This window comes from Scomber japonicus, chromosome 11 (genome assembly GCF_027409825.1).
Source record: "Scomber japonicus isolate fScoJap1 chromosome 11, fScoJap1.pri, whole genome shotgun sequence".
Taxonomy (NCBI): domain Eukaryota; kingdom Metazoa; phylum Chordata; class Actinopteri; order Scombriformes; family Scombridae; genus Scomber; species Scomber japonicus.
The window spans coordinates 28,757,215-28,779,181 of NC_070588.1; the positions used below are offsets into that span (position 1 = coordinate 28,757,215).

The following is a 21,967-nucleotide window of genomic DNA, read 5'->3' on the forward strand; positions in this document are numbered from 1 at the left end:
AGTGAAGGTCACATGACACGTATGAACTTGGACTAGCACTGCTGACGGGCTTTGGTCTCCTCACTAAGCCTCTCCTCCTAATCTAAACAACAGTCTGATCTAATCTATCTAATTCTCCAAGTTTGAGGCTAGCAGCAGTTTTAAGCCAGCAAATAGTGGCTCCACATTGTGGTCGGATTGCTTTTATCTTCTGTGAAACTTCAGGCTTGGCGGCGTCCACATACAGAAACCCTTTGTACAGTTCGCTCTGGGAAAGGAAGTTGCCAATTCAGGTTCTGCTTATGTTGCTTTTCAAGAGTCATATCAAGCATAAAATACAATGCTGTGTCCTTTCATGTCTCCTAGTTGACAGAGTAAACGAGCGTGTTCATTTTCATTGTGTCAACATTAATATGATTTAGGAGTTTAATTATATGCAGGAAATGCAGAGTTGCAGTTTTGCTTTTGTCACTGGACTGGAGTGTGAGATTGAGCTGACAAGCAGAGGATGCAACAGGAGCTTTTAATTATAGTTCTCATCTCAGAAGAGAGCTATGTATCAGTTGTTGCTTTAATGTCTCAGAGTGTGTGTCATATGAGAAAAACTCAACCGATATATTCTATTATTGTCAACAAATTCTATCTTTCATTAGACTCGCCTTCCCTGTCTGAGCCTTGAGTCCATTGGTTCTCATTTCTAAAAAGGTAAAAGTCATTTTCAGCAGGGCACTGTAGTTTTTTTACAAACATTATTCAAACAGGACAAAATCGTGCTTAGTTGGGGTGGATTAATACACATTTGGTGTTCTAGTGAGTATTTTTGGCAGCAGATTGGCGTGTGTGGGATTGAATTAAGATAAATTACAGTGTGTGTTTATGGCAATGAAAGAACGTCACCCAGTGCAACAGTGTGGCTCAATGATGTGTTACAAACAGTTCTCAAACTACTGCTTTAGTTAGGGACTATTTTCAGTAGTGGATTAATACACATTTGGTGTTCTAGTAAGTATTTCTGGCAGCAGGATTGAATTAAAATAAGCTACTGTGTGTGTGTGTGTGTGTGTGTGTGTGTGTGTGTGTGTGTGTGTGTGTGTGTGTGTGTGTGTGTGTGTGTGTGTGTGTGTGTGTGTGTGTGTGTGTGTGTGTGTGTGTGTGTGTGTGTGGATGTGTGTTTGTTTATGGTAATGATTGGAACACATCACCTAGTGCAACAGTGTGGCTCAATGTTGTGTTACAAACTATATTTAAACAGGACAAAATAGTGCTTTAGGTAGGGACTATTTTCAATGATGGATGAATACACATTTGATGTTTTAGTGAGTATTTCTAGCAGCAGGATGGTGTGTGTGGGATTTAATTTTTTTTAAAAGCTACAGTGTGTGTGTGTGTGTGTGTGTGTGTGTGTGTGTGTGTGTGTGTGTGTGTGTGTGTGTGTGTGTGTGTGTGTGTTCATAGTAATGAAGGAACACATCAGCCAGTGCAACAGTTTGGCTCAATGATGTGTTACAAACAGTACTCAAACAGGACAAAATAGTGCTTTAGTTATAGGGACTATTTTCAGTGGTGGATGAATACACATTTGATGTTCTAGTGAGTATTTCTAGCAGCAGGGTGGTGTGTTTGGGATTGAATTAAAATAAGTTACAGTGTGTGTGTTTGTGGCAATGAAGGAATGTCACCAAGTGCAACAGTGGTGTGTTTTTAAGTTTTTGCTCAACAATGCAGCTCTACGGCACAGACGAATAACACATATCAGTGTATATATTGTATGCTCACACAATATTTATTGGTAGGATTGGAACTAATTTCTGGTTATGATCTTTCCATGGGATTTACTTACTATAAAAAATATATAGAATATCACCAGACTCATCCTGTAAGTATCCAATAAATTGCACATACAGTTTGTTTATAGGAAAACATTTAAACAGGATTTACTACATTTACAGGGCTTAATGTTATAGATGGGACTTTACATTTTAATTCAGCTGGCACCAGTCAAACTGACGTACGAGTGTTGGAACTTGCATCTTTTTTCTTTTTCTTTTTTTACCAGACGACAAAAGGGGCCCCCATCTTGAATTTCCTCCCTCAGTTGTTTTGACTTACACAACTAAGGGCCAAGCTATAGCTAAAGCTGAGACTGCAGCACTTGCACTCACACACAAACACACACACACACACACACACACACACACACACACACACACACACACACACACACACACACACACACACGCACACATAAACACACTGCAAGGCCTTAGTTGAGTTCTCGCCGCTAATCACTCTCATATGTGCAGGGGCCAGAGGAAGGTGTGTTGTTTTATCTCACGTCATCATGTGTGTGCATGTTCTGCTGGTTACCGCTAAAACACAGAAAGACTGTAAAAGCCTCTAACAAGTAGAATAGACCCATACTGTAAATAAATGTCGTGTGTGTGTTGTGGGAGGCTGCGCACATGCATGAGTGTGTATGCGGTCAGTTGAGTCAGAACATCAGCTTCAGCCTGAAGATTCGAGTGGATTAAGAGCTTAGAGACACACTCCTCCACAGCTTTACACACAAACCCCCTCCAGCCCCTTCACAGGATTCGGGGTGACTTAATCTCTAATTTATTCTTCTCTGTGCCAGCTCCCCATTGCTAGGAAAACCCCGACAAGCATCAAAGTATTGACTTGTATTTTTAGCCTTTCTAGCAGCGTAGCTCTAGAGAAGATGATGTCAGTCGTCCAATACTTTGGTCCAGACTGAAATATTTCTGAGATTATTAGATGGATTGCCATGAAATTTAACACAGACGTTCAGTGTCCCCCTAAGGATGAACTGGAACAATTTTGGTAATCCCTTAAATTTTTGAATTTGAATTTAAATCCAAGTTTATTGAAGACAAATTAAATTAAATAGTACAGTCTTGACCTGCTCCATGTCAAAAGTGACTTGAGATAACTTTTGTTGTGATTTGGTGCTATATAAATAAAATGGAATTGAACTGAACAAGCCACAACACCCTACTCTCTGTTTAATTTAAGAAATAATGGAAAAAATATTTTGCTATTTCACTATTTTTTTCCACCTAAAAATCTGATTGAATGATGGGTATACAGTATATGTTTAGACAACTGATGTAGTGCACATATCTTGATATTGGAGATCTCTGTGAAGTAGTTCCCAATCAAGTGAAATCATGACCTTAATTGTACTGTTTATCTGTTGTATTTTACCATTTTGATATTTTTCTTATCTTTCTAGATTCTCATATAGTATCATCTAACAGGTGACACTTACTATTCGTATTAACCCATTGTTGCTCATCAACTACTTTCAAGTCCTCTCATTGGATGATTGAGACAGCTCTTGTGTGTGTGTATATATGTATGTATGGAAGTGATGTGATGCTGCCCGTGATATGCCTAATGAAGGTTGGATAGACCAAAACGTTGTGCAGAGATTTCCTTTCCTTAATCTGTGAAGTAGTTCCCTCAACACAGAATCTCATTTGGCTGGTGTGAATCCCATTTGTAGTTTACTATGTTTACACCTGGCCTTCAGAGGCAGTGAGGTTTCCCTCCAAAACTGACTTGAGTCAATCCCGTAGTACAACCTCTCTTACTGTGTCTCCTATTATTTGCATTGAGGATAGAGATGCACCTTGTTAAAAGCTGTACAAACGTGGATGCATCTGTTAAATGATGCTGGTGGGCTTTATTAAATCTGAGTTTGCATTTAGGTGACAGTAGTGTCTACAGTAGTGTCTGCAGTGGTGTGTGCATTTTGCTTCAATCACAGGCTAGAATATGGAACACACACTGGGAAGATGGGTTTGAAGGATTATCAGACACAACCCTGAAAAAGTTGCAGTTAATAGTTAGTTTATCAGTAGAATTACCACATTGTTCCCGGCTATATGATACAAGGTATTCTGTCTTGTATGTTTGTTTGCTTATTTGATTGGTCAGTGTGTTGTCAGATGACATTGCAGCACATGATTTCAGCCTCTTTTTTCTATCTGGAGCTCTTTGCAGTAGCAAAAATGAATGAAGAGGCTGAATATTGATGTGATGTAATGCGATCAGGCGGACAGAAACAAGTGTGTGGGAGCTTTTCTGTGAGTTTGTGATCCTGACCCAAACTTAGATTCTTCTTTAATCTTGGAGTCATTTTAGTTGCCGACTCGCAAGAACTTTGGATAGATGAGGAGACGTGAGAGGAAGACGGATTGCAGGGGGAAAGGCAGGGGAGGAGAATAGCTAAACAAAAGATGTAGATAAAGAGACGTTTGAAAAGGAAGAGTAAAGAATCTCATGTTATGTCCTACTTGCTGCTTTTATGCCTCATTATTTATCATAAACTCTAATGAGACACAGTTAGACAGTTTGGACTCAGGTCTCTATTTTCAGGTTGTACAGTGAGAGCTTCAGTATATGTTGAGTCACTGTAGACAAATAAAGCTGTGTTTGCGCTGTACAGTAAATACCCTTTAGGATCCCTATCATCTCTGTGTTTGGTCACTTGATGCCAGCTACACGTCAGGGAGACATTGATTCTAATGGGATCAGGCAGCCATTAATGAGTGCATGTATGTGTGTCAGGACATCTGTGTCCTGGGATCCAGATTAAAGCTACTCTGGAACTTTCTTGATCCTGCTCTCTTTATCTCTTAAGACAGTCCAAGTCACACTAGGACGAATGACGAATGTGTACATCGAATCCAAATCCGTTCAAGTCCCTTATCCTCAATTTAGCTTTTATGTTCGAATTAAGTATAATGACTCGATATTCAAGGGTAGAACTCAGACAATTACATGCAAATAAGTGAATACAGAGGATTTATTTTCTATTTAGCTACTAATTTTAAGAGTTTTTGACTCAGTTTGCACCTTTTAGGGAGATTCTAGTCTTCTTAGTAAGATTCTACATCAGTTCACATTTGCTCCCATCTTTTCATTGATTTAATATTCAAAATTTGCTACATGTTCATTCTGAACAAAGCTTTAGACACTGAGCTTTACAAACCAAGGTATTTTACTGATTTTGAAAAAAAGAATAGCTACCCAAACCTTCTTGGTGTGTCTGCCTGTTTATTTTCACTTACAGCATCATGAAGGTTAAATAGGAATGAGGGAAGTAACAAATTATCTATATCTATGTGTTTCCTTTCTTATTTTAATATTGAGTAGCTTACTTCACATAAAGGTGTGTGTGAAGGAAAGTATAGTAGAGGTATCAAAGTGTCAACTTTAAAAGATACACAACCAATCATCAAGATGAACACTTTTGTAGCAACCCACCTTTTATTTTCCACTTAAAGTTGTCAAACATTTTTTATGGTCAACTAATTGTTTTGTATTGCCCAATATCATAAATCATACATTTGCCTCAGGGAGCTTTACAATGTGTGCAGCAATACAAGGTCCTTTGTTCTTGGATCCTTGATTTAAAGTAAGGAATAATTCCCTAAAAAAATACATTTAATTGGGGAAAAAATGGAAGAAACCTCAGTAATAGCAACAGAGGGGCTCCAACTCCCAGGAAATGAGCAGTAGATGTAGTTTGCACAGAATAGACCAAAACACAGAAATACAGCATGGACAAACAGGAAGGCAAAATTATAATGTATATGAAGCATGTGATCAATAGGACACCAAGCAGCTTCCAGGTGCTGCCAAAAAAAAAGAAATGGACCTGAGCCATGTGACCTCCATCACCATGGAGACCTGGAAAGAGAACAGACTACATGTATACAAAATTAAAAACTGTTTAAATGGTTGAAATGGTTTGGCACATTTTATACAAGCTGTTTAAATGTTGTAATGTCCGGTGTGTCATACTTTACCCTGACCTGACTGTGTTGTTACACCTCTAGTGTTTCCTTGTAACTTGATCCTAACATTTACAAAATGTCACCTCTTTGGTCAAGTAGAAACTGTCCTTTTTTGCAAAGGCCAACGAGACTCATGAGACACAACTTGTCCCTGTTCAGCCCCTCTGTTACATGAAGGGTTTCTGGCAACGGTCAGAGTCTGCTGTGCCAGGGACAAGAAGACTGTGTGTCCTTTTCCAAAACCGCCCACGGCCTCAGAGCACAAATGAAATGGGACAAGTCCCTCGAGAAGTCAGATAAAGACCGTAGGAAAAGTGGAAAAGAAATAATGAGAAAACATGGAAATAGGTGGATAAAGTGAAACATGTAACATGAAAACGTAAAAAAACGCTGGCTAAAAACGCAAGCTTTGGGAGCATTTCTGCAGCACCTGTGCCAAGGGCCATGCATTTCCAGGTCAGGGGTTCAGGGGGAGGCTACACCTGAATGCATCGCTCCTGCTGTGGTCTGGAACATTCCTCTGGGCTTCAGTAATGACCTCCTAATGGCACTAATGAGCCTCCACAGAGGAGCCCTGCTCCACGTGGATCTGCTAGAGAGGAAGCGTGGGGGGCAGAAAGGTAAACACTGAAATTGGAAGCAAGAGTTGATGTTGAGTTGATGGAGATGAGCAGAATGGAGGAAAGGATTGAGAGAAGTGGAGGTAACAAGAGAGTGGAGAGAACCTGAAGATGGAGGTAAACAATGGAAAGAAAAACAGAGATATAAGAATATTTTGGAGAAAAACAGCCTGGAATTGTCTTCATATTGGACGAATCTGCAACACAGGAAGCGCTGTGTCCTTTATTTTTATTGAGCAGGAAAAGAAGGGTCATGGTGGTGCAGCATGTTTTTCAATGTTTTCAATTTCATCATAATCCAAGGTTTTATAGAATTGTCAAATATCAATTTTCTCTTCTGGCTATGAGATTGGAAAAAAGATTGAGTCAGGAAGAGTAAGTTTATATCATCTGAGCATTCACAATCCTCCAGCTTCCTACTTTTTATCCCTTTACAACTGTTCTCAAATTCAACAAGTTTCAACATGCTCATCATAATTTAATCGCTTCTTCACTTATGTCTTTCTCTTCCCTCTACTCCCTTCCCTCCCTCTCTTTTCTTTTTGTGACGCTGTTGAATGTGGAGGTGAGTTATCCATGGGCGAGCTCCAGGATCCTTTCCTCGTCAGTGTCCACCTAATCGCGGACCCTGGCCAGGGCAAGTTCCTCCAGCGTGCTGCCGATGCTGTCCTGGCGTGGGTTCACCCTGAGCTGCATCTCTTCAGAGTTTCGGAACGTGCCTCCGTCTGCCAGCGGCCTTGGCCCAAGCGCCATCAACATGGCAGTCAGGCAGCAGCCTGCCAACCGGCTCTGGCTGTCATCTTGTTCCTCCAGGAGGCGTGTGGCGGTGAGGAGCAGATCCTGATGCTGCACCGTGCTCTGCAGCAGCCACCTTGGCGCTACCACCACACAGAGGAAGTGAGCAATGGCCGGCGGATGTTACCACTGACCCCGTGCAGTCAGGACTTTTTCACTCTGGCTCCTGGCACGCCGCTCTGGGCCGTGCGACAGGTTCACTATGGGAAAGAAATAGTTCGATTTACCGTTTACTGCCGTCATGAAAATTATGTGGACATGGTGCGACTGTACAAGCTGCTGCTTCAGCGCAGGGTGGCGCAGAAGAAAGAGGACTTTTGCTTCTTTGTGGTGTACTCCAACCTGGAAATGGAGATCCAGATGTCATTTAAGAGGCTCCCAAGAGGTCAGTGTCCGGTGCCGCTGGATTCAGCAGTGATGGAGGTGAGGGTGCGAGACGTGGGGGCGTTGGTACCCCTGCTGCCAAACCCCTGCAGCCCAATCAGTGAGGTGCGCTGGCAGACAGAGGACTACGATGGGAATAAGATCCTCCTGCAGGTGAGTGTTCCATTATCAGCTGGTTAGTTAATTAGTTAGTTAGCAGGCTATCTCGAAAAACCACTTAACTGATCTCAGCTACATTTGATTGAATGTTAATCTATCCAAGGAACAAGTGACACTGATACTTTGTTTCTTTTAATAATTCCAGAAACATGAGGTTTAGAAGTAAAAACTTGTTTTCCCAGATTCCCAGACCCTTCCAATGTTAGAGCACTGCAGCCATTACTTTGCAGAATAAAATAGCCACAGAGGAGGAAGGTTTACTTGTTCTGTCTACAGCCTGTATTTATGATTGTGTATAAGCCAAGCAGAGAGAAAAGAAAGTTGTAGGTGGAAGAAAAAGAAGAGAGAGAAAGAAAGGTGTAATTTATTTAGCCAAATATAAAAAGCGCTCATACAGCAGACAAAGGAGCATTGAACCTAAAAAGTTTGCTGTACCTGCTTCACACAAATTACACAAATGTCATGCTGTTAGAAAGCATGAGTGTGAATAAACACACATACCCACATTAAGACACCTCCACACAATGGTCCTTGTTTAGAGGATATCAGTTTCAGAGGGGATATCTGTCCAGGCGGTGGGAGATAAGTCGTTTTGAAAGTTCAAGGCGATTAAGCACTAGTCCATTACTGGGATTGGAACAGCACTGAGGCAAACAATGAACTAATCTGACATGACAAAGGACCATATGCATGATACTTAACTGCCACCTGGCCCAAAGTCATGTGGCACTGAAACACACTCCCACTGCCAGTGTGGAAGTATCTTGACGTGCCACTAGATGGTGACTCCAACTGACTCCCATTCAAAAAGCATCAACTTCTTTTCTCTCTGGAAATATTAAGTCAATCTTTTTTTTCAACTAGTCATTATGGTCTCAATCTCTACATTCAGACCCTCTAATAAGTGTGTTGGTGATCATTTTGGAAATTATTGCTCCGTTAATAACATTTGAAGACTTATAGTAGCTTTGATTTGCTGTGTGGGCATTGATTGACAGCTATGATTGACAGTTGGTTCACTTGCTGCTCTCCCCACCTCCAGGACTCTCACTTGAGTTTGACCATTGTCACAATATCTAAGTAATATAAAAGTTTAATGTTACTTGATTATAATAGCTGCCCTGTCAGCACAATTTAGCCAAAATAGCTCATGTGCATGTGATGTGCTCAGTGTTAAGGTTAGGGTTAAGGTTAGTCAGTCCGAGGTAGCGGGGAGTGTTTCCAAAACACATGTTAAGTCCTGGCTCCAAATGGAAAAGATGGCACTGACCATAAGGAGCAACAATGGGCTTCAAACCAACTCCTGTGCAAACCAGCACATGAAGTCACACCTTGCTGAATCTATCTGTAGATACAGTACATGTAGTAGATTAATTCATTGCAGTTGGGAATTAAATCAAAACAATTTGTCCAACACTGACCTCAAATCTGGGGGAGAACCGATTCTTTAAAGTGTTTTTAGCTTTAATTTAATGTCAAAACAGAGAAATTTAAGGTTGGTGATTGGATGTGTCTTACTTAAATGCACCTTAGGAGTGGTAGTTGACCTCTCTCTTTATATATTTATGTACAAATGCTTGCACCCTTCACTTTTGATAAAATATTTTAAAACTATTTTTACCTTGACTAATTATGTTGAATAGAGGTCAGAAAAATAGCTATCTATATGACAAGAAACAGCAGCAGATCCTCACACACATTTTAGCAGCTGGAACCAGACAGTGTTTGGTATTTTAGTATGCAAAATTACTGAAACAATTACTTAATCATCAAACCCGTTGCTGAGTCTGTCATTCGTTCGATTCGCTGTCTTTGGAAAAAACAACCAAACAACCACAAGCAAGCAGCTGAAGCAGATGAAGAATTGTGTTTATTAACTTCAGTCACATCTCTTTGCGTCACTGTGGTGTTTTTGGCTCGCTGAGGGTCATATCTCCGGCTGACCTGGCTTATCCCGAGATAACTGAAGCTTGCAAGAGTAAGGGTCTGATCGTCGCCATGTCAACAACCTCATTACCCGTTACCCCCCGTTGTGGCTCCTCAACAGCATTGCAGCTTGTGTCCTCACGGAAAACTGGACAGATCCCGTCGTGTTATGTTAGCAGAGACAGGGTCAAACAAACATGCACAGAAGAAATCCTTAGTAAATAACAAATGAGTACAGTTGACCTGCAGCACCACGCACATTTGTGTCCTTCTTTGACCCCGCATTATGCTGTCACAACCTCAAGAATAGACACCACTCAGTGCCTCCTTCTTCTTCTTCTTATGTGGGAGAGGTAAGTGTGCAGCCAGATAACTAGGGCGAAGGAAAGCTACGGAGCCAGAATGAGACAAGACAGAGTGAAGAAGAGACTGAGAGAAAGATAAACAGAAGGAAGTGGACTGTCGATGAGAGAGAGGAACAGAAACAGAGGGGAGAGGTAGTTTATAAAAGAAAGGAGAGACGCTGAGCAGGGAGGGAAGGAGAGGGAAACACTGGGGCTTTGTTACACTCTCACTTTTTTTTCTCCATACACACATGTACACACACATTGTACTTTGTTATTTGTGAGGACCATCTTTTGACATAATACATTCCCAAGCCCGTAACTTTGAAATGAAAACTTATTTTGTAAGTTAGGTCAACTGACCTTTTTGGAGTAGTGTGTGGGATTCAGTGGCATCTAGTGGTGAGTTTGCAGATTTCAATCAATTGAATAGCTCTCTCTTTCCAATCATGGAGGAGAAACCTATGACTGGTGAAACTTGCTAAAGATACAAAAGGTCCTCTCTAGATCCAGTGTTTGGTTTGTCCATTCTGGGCTACTGTACAAATATGGTGGGCTCTGTGGAAGAGGAACACGATTCTTATTTTTAGGTAATTATACACTAATTAAAACATACTTATTAATATTATATTCCATTCCTGTTCCTCTAGATGCCACTAAATTCTACACACTGCACCTTTAATGTAAAACTTTTTCTAACATCAAGTCAAAAAAGATTATTTCAAACTGTTTCTGAAACAAATTGTCTTAGTCACGATTTTTTCAAGAATCAAGTGTAAAGTTTTTTGATCAAATATTTTAACTCAAGATTCACTTACTAGCTTTTCTTTTCCCCCATGCTTGTGCTGTGTGTCTCATGGCTGCCACCTTCTTCTTCCAGGTCATTTATATCTCTACCTGAGTCTTAAAAGTCTTCTTAAAACAAGACAATAAAATCTGTCAGTGCTTTGAACTAGCTCATATAACTAACTCATTGACTTGACACTGTTTTTTTGGCTAAATTTTCCTTTTCATTGTCATCATGTGATCTAAGTATGGAACTTTGACAGACAATAACAGGTGGTTGTTAGACACTGGTCACACCTGAGCAAGTTCCATTCGCTATATAGAAGTCCATGGGAAAAAGATAGAGGATTCAGTTAAGGATAAAAAATGTGAGTAATGAGGAAAAGTGTGAGGAAAACTTTATTTAACACATTAAAGAAAAGCCACTACAACTTCCAAAGTGCTTGAAATAAAAGAGACAAAAAGATGTGGGGTTTTTGGCAGGATACTCCACTACAACCTCATCTGTCTCTCAGACAAACACATTATGAAAGAAAGCAGTAGTCCCTCCTCTCCATTATTTGTCAAAAGCAGCAGATAATGAGAGAGCTTCTCTGGATTTCAGCCTCAGTGAGATGCTCACATAAACAATTAGCTTAACGAGGTGTCGCTGTCATGAATAGAAACATTCTTGTCAGTGGATTCACATTTTGGCGCTTTTCATGCCAAGATGGTAGCTTTTTTTCAATGTGTACTTGTTGATGTAAGTTGTATGTTGATTTGATTTTTCTTGCTATGTGTTGTTTGTTGTAATTGTAAAAATCCCAGTGTTCTACTAATATATTAACCCTTACATACTGTTCTTTTTTTCTTGTTTTTTTTTTTTTCATTTTAAGAAATTATATAACAAAATTATGCTGGAGTTACATAGCATAGAAAAGTAACTGACAACAACAACATCAACAACAAGGGAAAAACCAGGACAAGACTAATACTAGTTCATCAGATATAATAGTTAAGTAGATTAATAGTTAAGTAGACTAATACTTTTATGTCAGAGGATTTATTATTCAAGTATGCAAACAGGGAACAGGTACTATATACCCATGCACATACATACTGTTCAGGTCAAATTTAACCCATTTTTACATTTGAGAACAGCCTGAAATATTACGACATTTATAAAAATTAACCAGACTTTATAAAAATTTAAATAGTTTAGACATTTTCATACATAGTTCTGGGTTAATTTTGAGCTGAATTTATTGGAAAAATAAAAAAATTACTTTTCAAATATATTCAGAGGCGTTCATGTACCATAACACCATAATATAATGTGCCTGTGAATGTTTTCTAGTGTAAAAACCTAAAAAAAAACTACTCTCTCACTCTGCTCTCTGTAACTGGATTAACTCATTTACTAATGATGGATTTATGAATACAAACTAGATTCATGGCTTAGAAATTGGTGAAAAGACTAATAAAAAGGGGATAATGTGAATTATTTTCATGATAGATAAATTGGACAACAGTAAAAAATGACCATGACATTTTCCCAGAGTCCAAGGTGAAGTCTTACCAACAGTCCAAAATCCAGATATGCTAAATTGAACAGAGAAAAGCAGAAAGTCCTCACATTTGAACCAGCAAGTGTTATATAGTTTTATTGGTAATTGACTAAATGATGACTTAAATGATTAACTAGTTCTAATTTCAGTTCTATGCACTGTATATGTGGATATGCACAACCATGAGCAGGGATATTTATGTTAGAAATACAGACATCAGTTGTTCCCTGTACTAACCTGTCTGTCACAAGGATGTGGTAAATCAAAGTTAAGCTCTTGTTCTCAGGACACTTAAAGATTTGCTTCCTTGATATTTATTGTTGGTGAACCTGAACATATGGAAATGTGTAAAACCCCCCCCACCGTCTGCTCCTGTAGGAAATAATTGTCCCGAGGCTGCTGTGTGGAAAGTTACTACTTCTGCTTGTATTGTTTGGTAGGAAAGCTTGGATGACTGAGCGGACATGAGATTCAGCAACATGGAGAATCTATCTGCTCCGAGAGGAGAACCCTAGACGACAAACTAAACTGACAGAGCAATGAAATGAATCCCGCTGCATTGTAAAAACAAGAACATTTGCACGTTTGTGTCAGGAGAAGATCTGCCACCATGTAACTGCTTATTTTTCCAGACCTTCACTTCGTGGACGATAAGCAGGCTGCAGATTTGTGGCACGGCACAGATTTCCTGAACAGCAGTCTCTCTGTGTTTTGAGATACTTTGGGTCCATAAATGGAGGTGTGATACACACAGGACTCCTCTTGTGTCTGATGACTTCTCCAGCTGCTGCTGTGATTCATAAAGTGTCTGGGGCTGAGAACAGGGGGCTTGTAGGAGCTTTAGTGAACCCTGGGGTTCCCTTGTACACCGTCCTCCCTCACTCTGCCTCACTCTGCCGCCTGTTTGTTGCGTGAGGAGCACTTGCACGAGAGTCCGACTGAAGGAGGCTAATGGTCTTCAGTATGCACCACTATGCTTTCATATCCACATTTCCCCCTGTAGAAACAAGCTAATAAAATCTAATCATTTCAAAACATTGACTTTCCATAAAAGTAGTTAAAAATACTTGATACAAGCAAATAAATATAAGAAATATTCAGCCCACACACACACACCCAAGCTTTGTCCCTACGAGGCTCGTTCAGTGTGTTTCGACTACTGTCTAGAATCAAAATTATGAAAAGTGGCATTTTAAAAAATAAAAAGTGAGTTTAAAGTGACGCAATAGAGTGCAGTTCTCCTCAAGGTGTGTACAGTCAAGATGTCAGCGAAGATAACAGAAACTAAGATTAGCGGATGATAACATATCAGGTGTGGAATTAATCTGTTCACGCTCCACTTCATGATAAGACCAAACTTTTGTAAAGATGTCAAAGGCCAAAATGTGGCCTACAACAGGACGATAGGTAAGCCTCGTTTTTGGCCTAGCTGGCTGCAGGAAATGCCTTTTGCTATGTTGTAAGACATATCGTAAAATGGCATGGACTGGTGAAAGGACGCGTGTAAGCTTTACGATTGGCTCATAAGGAATCACGTAATAAAATAAGTTTTTCTAAAACAGCAACCACAAGAATTCCTTGAGTGTACAGTCATAAATATGCATAAAAAACAAAAGGCTGATGGTTCCAGTAGTACGTGAGATTGCTGTGGACAGACACATGCACACACACAACCAAACACATGATCCCCTCCAGGCCTACACCTGGTGGAGATAATAAAAATGCACCCATCCTCCATCTGATACACTCAGTGGTTTTGCTGATGCAACAACAGTTGTCTGATATGACCAATAGCTTTATATGGCTAATGTTAGCCTTTTTACTCATATCCCATATCTCATTTTTGCCACAGAGGTTGCGATTAAACAAATCAGCAAATCCAAGATTATTCTAATACTTGTACTATTTACTTGGATATGTATTTTTTATTTTTTCCCCCCAGTGAAAACCTTTAATCAGTTAAAGACAAAAACAGAGCATGGTCAGTCTTGTTTTTGTCTTGCTGTGAATGGTTTAGATTAATCTGATTCTTGAAATCCACAAAGCCATTTATTTTTCTCTTCACATGAGTGTGACAACAATTGCATCAAGATCTGTCTCCTTGTGCTTTTACCCTTATATACAGTTTGGGTCAAATTTGACTCATTTTGACATTTGACAGCTGTAAAAACACCTCAAATGTCTTTTACTTTGAAATTTGATGGCTTTTCCAAAAGTGACGCAAATATATAAAATATTTTAAAATGTTATATTTTTGTATAGGTGCTAGTTTGTCTAGTGTTTGTCCATTGAGGCTGTTCTGGGTCAGATTTGAGCTGTATCTATTGACATGTCTGTCAATAAAAAATGAATAGTTCATAGTTTTAATAAGATAGTAGTTTTTATGATGTAGCAGTGAAGACTGATGGCTCTAATGGTTATACAATAAACCCCACCCTTCCATAAAGTTCTGCTCATTTTACCTTTACATGAAATACATTTCCATCATTATTGCTATGTTATATTTTCATGTCTTAGGTAAAATAGGGTTAGGGTTAGGGTTAAAATACACTGTCTCTGCTCTCTGAAAATGAATCAAGGTTTAATCACATTTATTGATCAGTCAGATTGACTATTGATGCTTTCTAAACACATCTGTAGTTCAACATTTGGTATATTAGACCGGGTCAAAATTGACCCTGTCCTGAACATACTATGAAGGTGTAGAATATGAACAGTATGTAAGGGTTAATAATCTAATGCAATGGTTGCTTTTTTGATGACAAAAAATATTTAGTCATCATACAGTCATCAAGTTGCTCGTTTCCCAGATCATCTTTAAGATGATCTGGGAAACATCTCATCTTCTCATCTCATCATCTTTAAGATGATCTGGGATGATGAAAGTATTCATCAGTCAGTCTCTTCATTGCTCTTCTTCTCCATCCTGCTCAGGTCCAAGGTGCTCACTTCCAACACAGGCAACACCCCTCGCTCACTTCCATCGTCAGTGAATCGGCCTCAGCTCCAACCACTTTCACCCGCAGCGCTGCCTCCTGCAGGAACCACCACCACCATCATCATCATCATCATCGGCCGACATCCCGTACCCGAGTCCAGCACCACCCCTCCCACGGCTCCCTTCCTATGGCCTGTGACGATGTGGATGAGCAAGAGCAGTGGGCTGACCGGTCCCATCCAGACACCTGGAGGACCCAGTGGAGGGGCCACCGGTCCAACTCCCTCTTCTCTCTACCCAACCTGGGCTCGGCCAGCTCCCGCTCCACCTGCTCCTCTCCTGGGCCTCCTCCTCTTCCTTCTCACAGCCCCCACCGCAGGAGCCAGTCCCTCAACAAGTGCTCCACCCTCATCCCGCCATTCCGGCTCAATGTGGACGCTCTGATTGGGGCAGAGGAGACAGATGTGGACACTGGGGATAAGGTCACTCCGAGCAGCAGTGTGGACCTGACAGTGGTGTCCGCGTACATCAAACCCAGCCTGCCGCAGCTCTCTAGGCCAGTATCGGCACCGCCCGAAGACATCGGCCCCTCCCTTTCTCCTGGCATCCTGGAGAGCACCTACAAGGCAGCAACACTGGGCCGGACTCCCGTTTCTGTCAGAACAAACAGCTACACACCCTCTACTTTGCTGGGGTCACGTCCTCAAAGTACCTACATGAACTCAAGTGCGGCCCCATCTCTGAGTGACATTTCCATAAACCACTCAGACACTTGCAGCATTATGAGCACGCCAGCAGAAGAGGCAGACAAGATAGATGAAGAAGAAGACCAAGAATTCTACATTTGATCAGTTTATTGTAAGCTAAAGTGACTGACTGAGGCCAGTACTGACTGATTCCAGAGTTAACACGGCTCTATACTTCCCCCTGGTGTTTGACAGTGACATTATGAACTGGAGCATAGCACAAGCTGTATTTAATGTTCTCATGTATTTGTCAATGTTGCTGTTTTTTTGCATGTAGATCTAAGCTAGAGATGCTTTGTAAATGTCAGGTTATATACAGTAAGTAAATGACATATTTAAAGGACCAATCACTTAACTGTACACAGTATTCAATAAAATGATTTCCCTTTCGTTCGTGCTGCACCACTTTAAGTGAACTTTCCAACTTTGATTCTCAAAATGATCCTTCATTTGGTGTCCACATGACAAATGTAGGTCCAATATTTACTTGAGTTTAGCTCCTTAGAAAATATCTGAATGTTTAGCGACAAAATGTTCTACTTTTCTCTGCTTTTCACTAGCTAGCTATCATTGTCAGATGTGTGTTAGGTGTTAAGTGTTAAGTGTCTTTTTCACTGAAAATAGCTGCTTGCAGGTAGATGAAAGATCTGAGACTGAAACACAGAATAAATGTGCTATAAAAAAACAAAGACATGATATTTTGATATAAGAACAACACATCAGCAGCAAAATATGAAAGAAGCTGCTGAAACTCTAGTCAAGCTATAGTCATTCATTTGACATTCAAATGGTCAATAACCTAGCAGCTGAACCTGTTTAATCAATAATTTGTTTAGGAATCATACTACTTAAAAAACTATTTACAAAAAATTAATATCATAGCCTTGAAATCTTAAATACCTCACACACACACACACCAAGCTTCATTCAGTTTGAACATAGGAGACAGATGCTTATATTTATGCATCACGGTTTCTTTACTTCACAAATTTAAGAGACAGTCTGCTGTATTCAAAGCCCTCAATTACTAAAAAAGGGGAAGTTGAAGAGCATAAGCAATATTTAAGGCTTCACTTTGGTCTTCAAATTATTAAGTTATTTTACCTTTTAAAATGATCGGTTCCATCTTATAAAGTACACAGTTTGGTCAATAGTGAAGCATGTACACAACATTTAAACACGTGAAGTCAGGTCAGATAGGCACATAGAAAACTACAGAACAAATTAATAAAGATATATCATATTTTCATATCATTAAAAAAAACCCAAAGAAAATCTTAAAACTGGGAGCAACAAATACTGACATTAGACTTAACAAGACTCCAAACACTAACTAAATTTTACGTCAAAAGAGGAACGTGAGCTATTCACTAATATGGAAAGTCTCATCTTGGAGTAGTTACCAACCTGTACTGTATTTTAATAAAATACTGCCCTCTTGTGTTGAAGTTGGAGGCTGACCATTTCATTTGCATATAGGATTTCAACACTACTCTTTGTTACAGTGTTTTTTTAATGAGCTGTGTCTCAGTTTGAAACTAATCTCTAAATGCATAAATGCAGACAATCCATCCTCAGGACTTATAAGTACAGTATTATGTGTCAGCACTGCTTCACTACAATGAGGCCTGTAATACTCCTCTGTTGTCTGGGGACATTTTTTAACAACCTCCTGTTTCAGCTCAGCCTGTGGAACCTGCCTCTCTCTCTCCACACTATGAGCACTTTAACAGGTGTGGGGCTGCTTGTGTGGTCTTAACACAGTCTGAAGAGGGAACTCCAATAATAGTGCACACTGGTTGTCATGGAGAGGTCTCCTTGAGGCCTGCAGAGGTGACGTCACCATCGACCAATCATCACAGAGAGTGGTATATGTGTTGCTTCGACAGTGCGGAGGTTACACATGAAGAAGTCTGGAAAACAGATTCATCTGCATGTTAAGATCCTTGAGACAATTTAACATATTTTGTACAACAATCTACATTTAGTGGATGAAAGGTGTGCTAGATCTTTCCAAGACACTTTCTTCAAAAGTAACTAGATTAGGGTAATGTGGGACACTTTGCAATTCTGACTTGTTTACCTTATTTTCATATGAATCCAATACATTATATCAACAGCTAATATCATTATGAAATCCTAAAGATGTTTGCTTGTTAAATCAGAAGACACTTTTTAGATATTATCCTCAAAAGGAAAATAGCACAATAGTTTCAGAATTTGTGGATTTTGTAATGTGGGACACTAGTTTTTAGGCCTACAAAATACATTGCAATACAAAGCAGCCTTATATGCCAAAACATTCTGAAATGTGCACACCCATATTTGGTCATTTCATTTAGTAGGCCTACAATTTTTTTGCTTTCTTTGTCAGAAAGGTTAAAAAACTAGTAGGTGTATGTTGAAAGTTAGCTTTAAAATAATTGAATAGCAAAACAGATAAACGCACTGGAGCTTAGTTGTCCCACATTAGTCAATGTCCCTACTGATACTGACACAAAGTTACTGAGAATCAGGAACAAGCTCATACAGATACAGTATGAACATAACCAATAGGTTCTGTGAGACAATGCAGCAGCAACACTCAATGTTAAACCACCATTTTCCAAAGATGTCTGTTACATAGTCTTGCCAGTGGAAGTACAACCACTACCTATCTGATAGTCAAATGAGACTGCATTTGAGCTAAATGCTAACATCAGCATGCTAACAATCTTATAATGATAACACTAGCATGCTTAGTGGGTCTAATGCTCACCATGTTGGTTTAGCTTGCTAGCAGGTAAACAATAGCTAATTAGACGCACAGTACAAGTGAGGGTGGTGGGATTGTCATCAGTTTTAGAATGCCATGATAGCTCTAGATAAAAGGTTTGGAGTACAAATCAACCCCATTAAATAGTATACCAAATTTCACAGCTATCCATCTAATAGTTGTTGCGATATTACAATAAATAACTAAAAAGTCAGCTTCATGGTGGCTCTAGAGGAAAGTCATCACCATCAATGTCTGAATCAAACTGTGTTCCAAACAATCATACATGTTGAGATATATCTGTAATATAGAGCATAACTGAAAACTTTTCCCTGCTGGTGCCATTAGAGGAAAGTTCAGGGGTCAGGGGCTCACTAAAGTCATTAGAATGTATCGTCTACACCAACAGATGTCAGCCTCTTTCAATCTGGACTTTTCAACCAACATTGCCACCCATGTAATACTGCCAGCATGGCTAAAATGTGATTAAAAGTTCAGGCATAGTGTATAACCTCCTGCAGGGGTCACCAGCATTGAATTAGTAGGGGAGCAGTAGGTTTATAATTGGGTCAATGGGTCATGTAGAAAGCTGAAATAGTCAATGGATCAGTTCAGAGAGACTATAGGCACATCATTTGTGCCTAAGAAATAAAACTGAACATTTTACAGCTGCAGCATCTGCATTTAATGGCCACTTGGGGGCACAAAAGATCCACAACAAGCTGAGAGACACACATCCCTGCTGTATCACAGTCTTTAAAAGTTGTTTTGGCTAATGTGAGCAAGTTAATAAACTGGACTTATTAATTCATAATGGATTTAACACATGGTTGTTGGCATTGAAGTTCATGTTTGAAATGTTTATAGGGGCACAATTGCAACTGGATTCAAATGGATTTGCTATGTCCTATAATCAAATCACTGATATTCTTTATAGATGAGGTGAAAAAAGGTGCCAAGTGACAAAACCAATACACATGGCTTACAAAGGTGTTGAGACACCACAAGCCTGTAGAACAGTTTCACTTCTTTGGCATCCTGCAAGTCTCTGAACACTACTTAAGGGATGATGTCATTCTTCCAAAGCGTGTTCCCTCATTTGGTGCTTTCATGATGGTGGTGGAGAGAGAGCTGTCTGACACATTGATCTAAAATGTTCCATTGGTGTTCAGTTGTGTTGAGATTTAGTGACTGTGAAGGCTTCGGGACACATGAATCACATCATTGTCATACTCGTGAGCGCCCTGTGTGGAATCATCTGCATTCATTATGTCTCTTCAGTTATTAATTCAGAATTTTCCTTTCATTTAGTCCCCTGCTTTCATACTGTGCCTTGCATGCAGAGGACAGCTTGTCAGTTTAGTAGTAAATGGCAGCAGATGGTGCTAAAATGTTGTACAAACAGTTTGAAATGCTACCACTACTTAATAATGATCTTACCTGATTCTATAAAGCTTAAAAAAACAGAACCTTCACATTAAACTGATCCACTATTAGAACTAACATGACCTCAGACCTTATAATGGTTGTTTTTTACTGCAATAAAGTTGAGGTGTTTCTCCATATGATCCCAAATTCCTATACATATCATCCCCTCCACCTTCTTGTGCTCAAAATACAGCCGGCAACATTTTTCTCATGGTTCTCCAGAGCCGTGTTCCTGCGAGGTGCAGCCTACGTGGGACACGTCCCCTCATGTCGCCCCTCTCCCAGTGCCAGCACTAGTGACTCTAATCCTCCATGGCGTACCTGGCAGATCGCTCTGGCGACACCGGCTCACAGCGCTGCTGGCGTTGTTGCAGCCTGGCCCAGCCCCACACACCAGCATCCCCTCTAATCCCTCCCTCCCCGCCTGCCTGCCTGCCCAAAGGCCCAGGAGCCTGAAGGGAAGTAGGGCATTGGAGGTGAGACTGAAAAAGTCAATCGCAGCCAGGCGTGCTCAGTGCATCTCTGCTCATTACTGGACTCTATCACTAAACCACTTTCTTTCATAGATGCAGCTTTAAAACTATGGATGCTGCATATTTTCAACTTTGCAAGCATAGTGAGCTTTTCCTTCTGCCTATACTGTTGTTACTTTTCTTCTTTTTCGGTTTCCTCTTTTATTCTACTCCCTCTTGATATTCATCTTCTGTTGGACTTCATTTTTAGCATCTTTTGTTTCTCTTTTTGTTTTATTCTTCTTGATATCTCACTCTTGTTATCTTCTTGTTTTTCTTCTCCTTCTGCCGTTATTCTTGTTCTTCTCCTACTTCAATTCTTGTTCTTTATCTTCTTCTCTTACTGTTGTCACTCTTTATCTTCTTTTCTTCTTCCTCTTTTTCTTGACAAAAATTTCACCCCCAGTTGGATGAAGCTGAACACATGAGAAAACCGCAGCGTTCCTGTGGTTTCTTGTTATTCCACACACCCCTGTGAGGTCAAAGGTCACCGGGTGCAGAGGGGACTGCGCTGAGGGGTATGAATGGAGAGCCTGGGGACAGTCTCCGCTATAGCTAGGGATTAAGTTGCTGCCGTGTGGGGATAGGTGGAGGTGTCGCAGAGTCACACAGACACCCATCAATTAACATATTTGGTAATGGAAGGGAAAACACTCATGGAATAATAATAATAAGCTGCTAGGGAACACAGACTGACAGGCACGTGCACCTGTTAGTTATTAGCAGGGGTGAGTCTGTTTTATTCATTTTGAACAGAGGCCCAGAGTGAAGCACACACTCAAAGAAGAGGGACTCATTTGTAAAAACTGTAATAAAAACTGTAATAAACACGCAAATTCCAATCCCTACTTCCAGGAAATAATAAAACTGTACATATACTGACATGAAATTACATCAATAAATAACCACCATTTGTAACTCCAAATACCCATAAGAGTGAGAAGGAGAAAGAATGTTATTCAAACCCAGAATTTACTCATATTTTATTTTCAGTTCGCAGGATTCAACATCTTAACAAGGTTTGAGTTTAAAGGTATCCATTAAAGCATTGTACGCAATATATGTAGCCTATATTAACAACTGTTTCAACATAAGAACAGATGCCTGTGCAATGACAGTAACTACTAGTACAATTAAACGTGCCTTCACTGCACTTTAATTAAATCATTAAGAATGAATATAATAAAGTGGGTTACCTGGCTTTACTAAGCCTCATATTATTC

General features: G+C 40.0%; 1 protein-coding gene across 1 annotated transcript in view; it reads left to right on the forward strand.

The window, feature by feature from the left end:
- LOC128368093 (protein FAM124A) overlaps positions 1-16,384 on the forward strand; it is a 30,845-nt gene extending 14,461 nt beyond the window's left edge. Inside the window, exons 3-4 of the mRNA XM_053328832.1 lie at positions 6,990-7,756; positions 15,300-16,384. Of these exons, the coding sequence (XP_053184807.1) occupies positions 6,990-7,756; positions 15,300-16,151 (1,619 nt within the window). The 3' untranslated portion in view covers positions 16,152-16,384. The remainder of the gene's footprint in view (positions 1-6,989; positions 7,757-15,299) is intronic.
- The last annotated feature ends 5,583 nt before the right edge of the window (positions 16,385-21,967 follow it).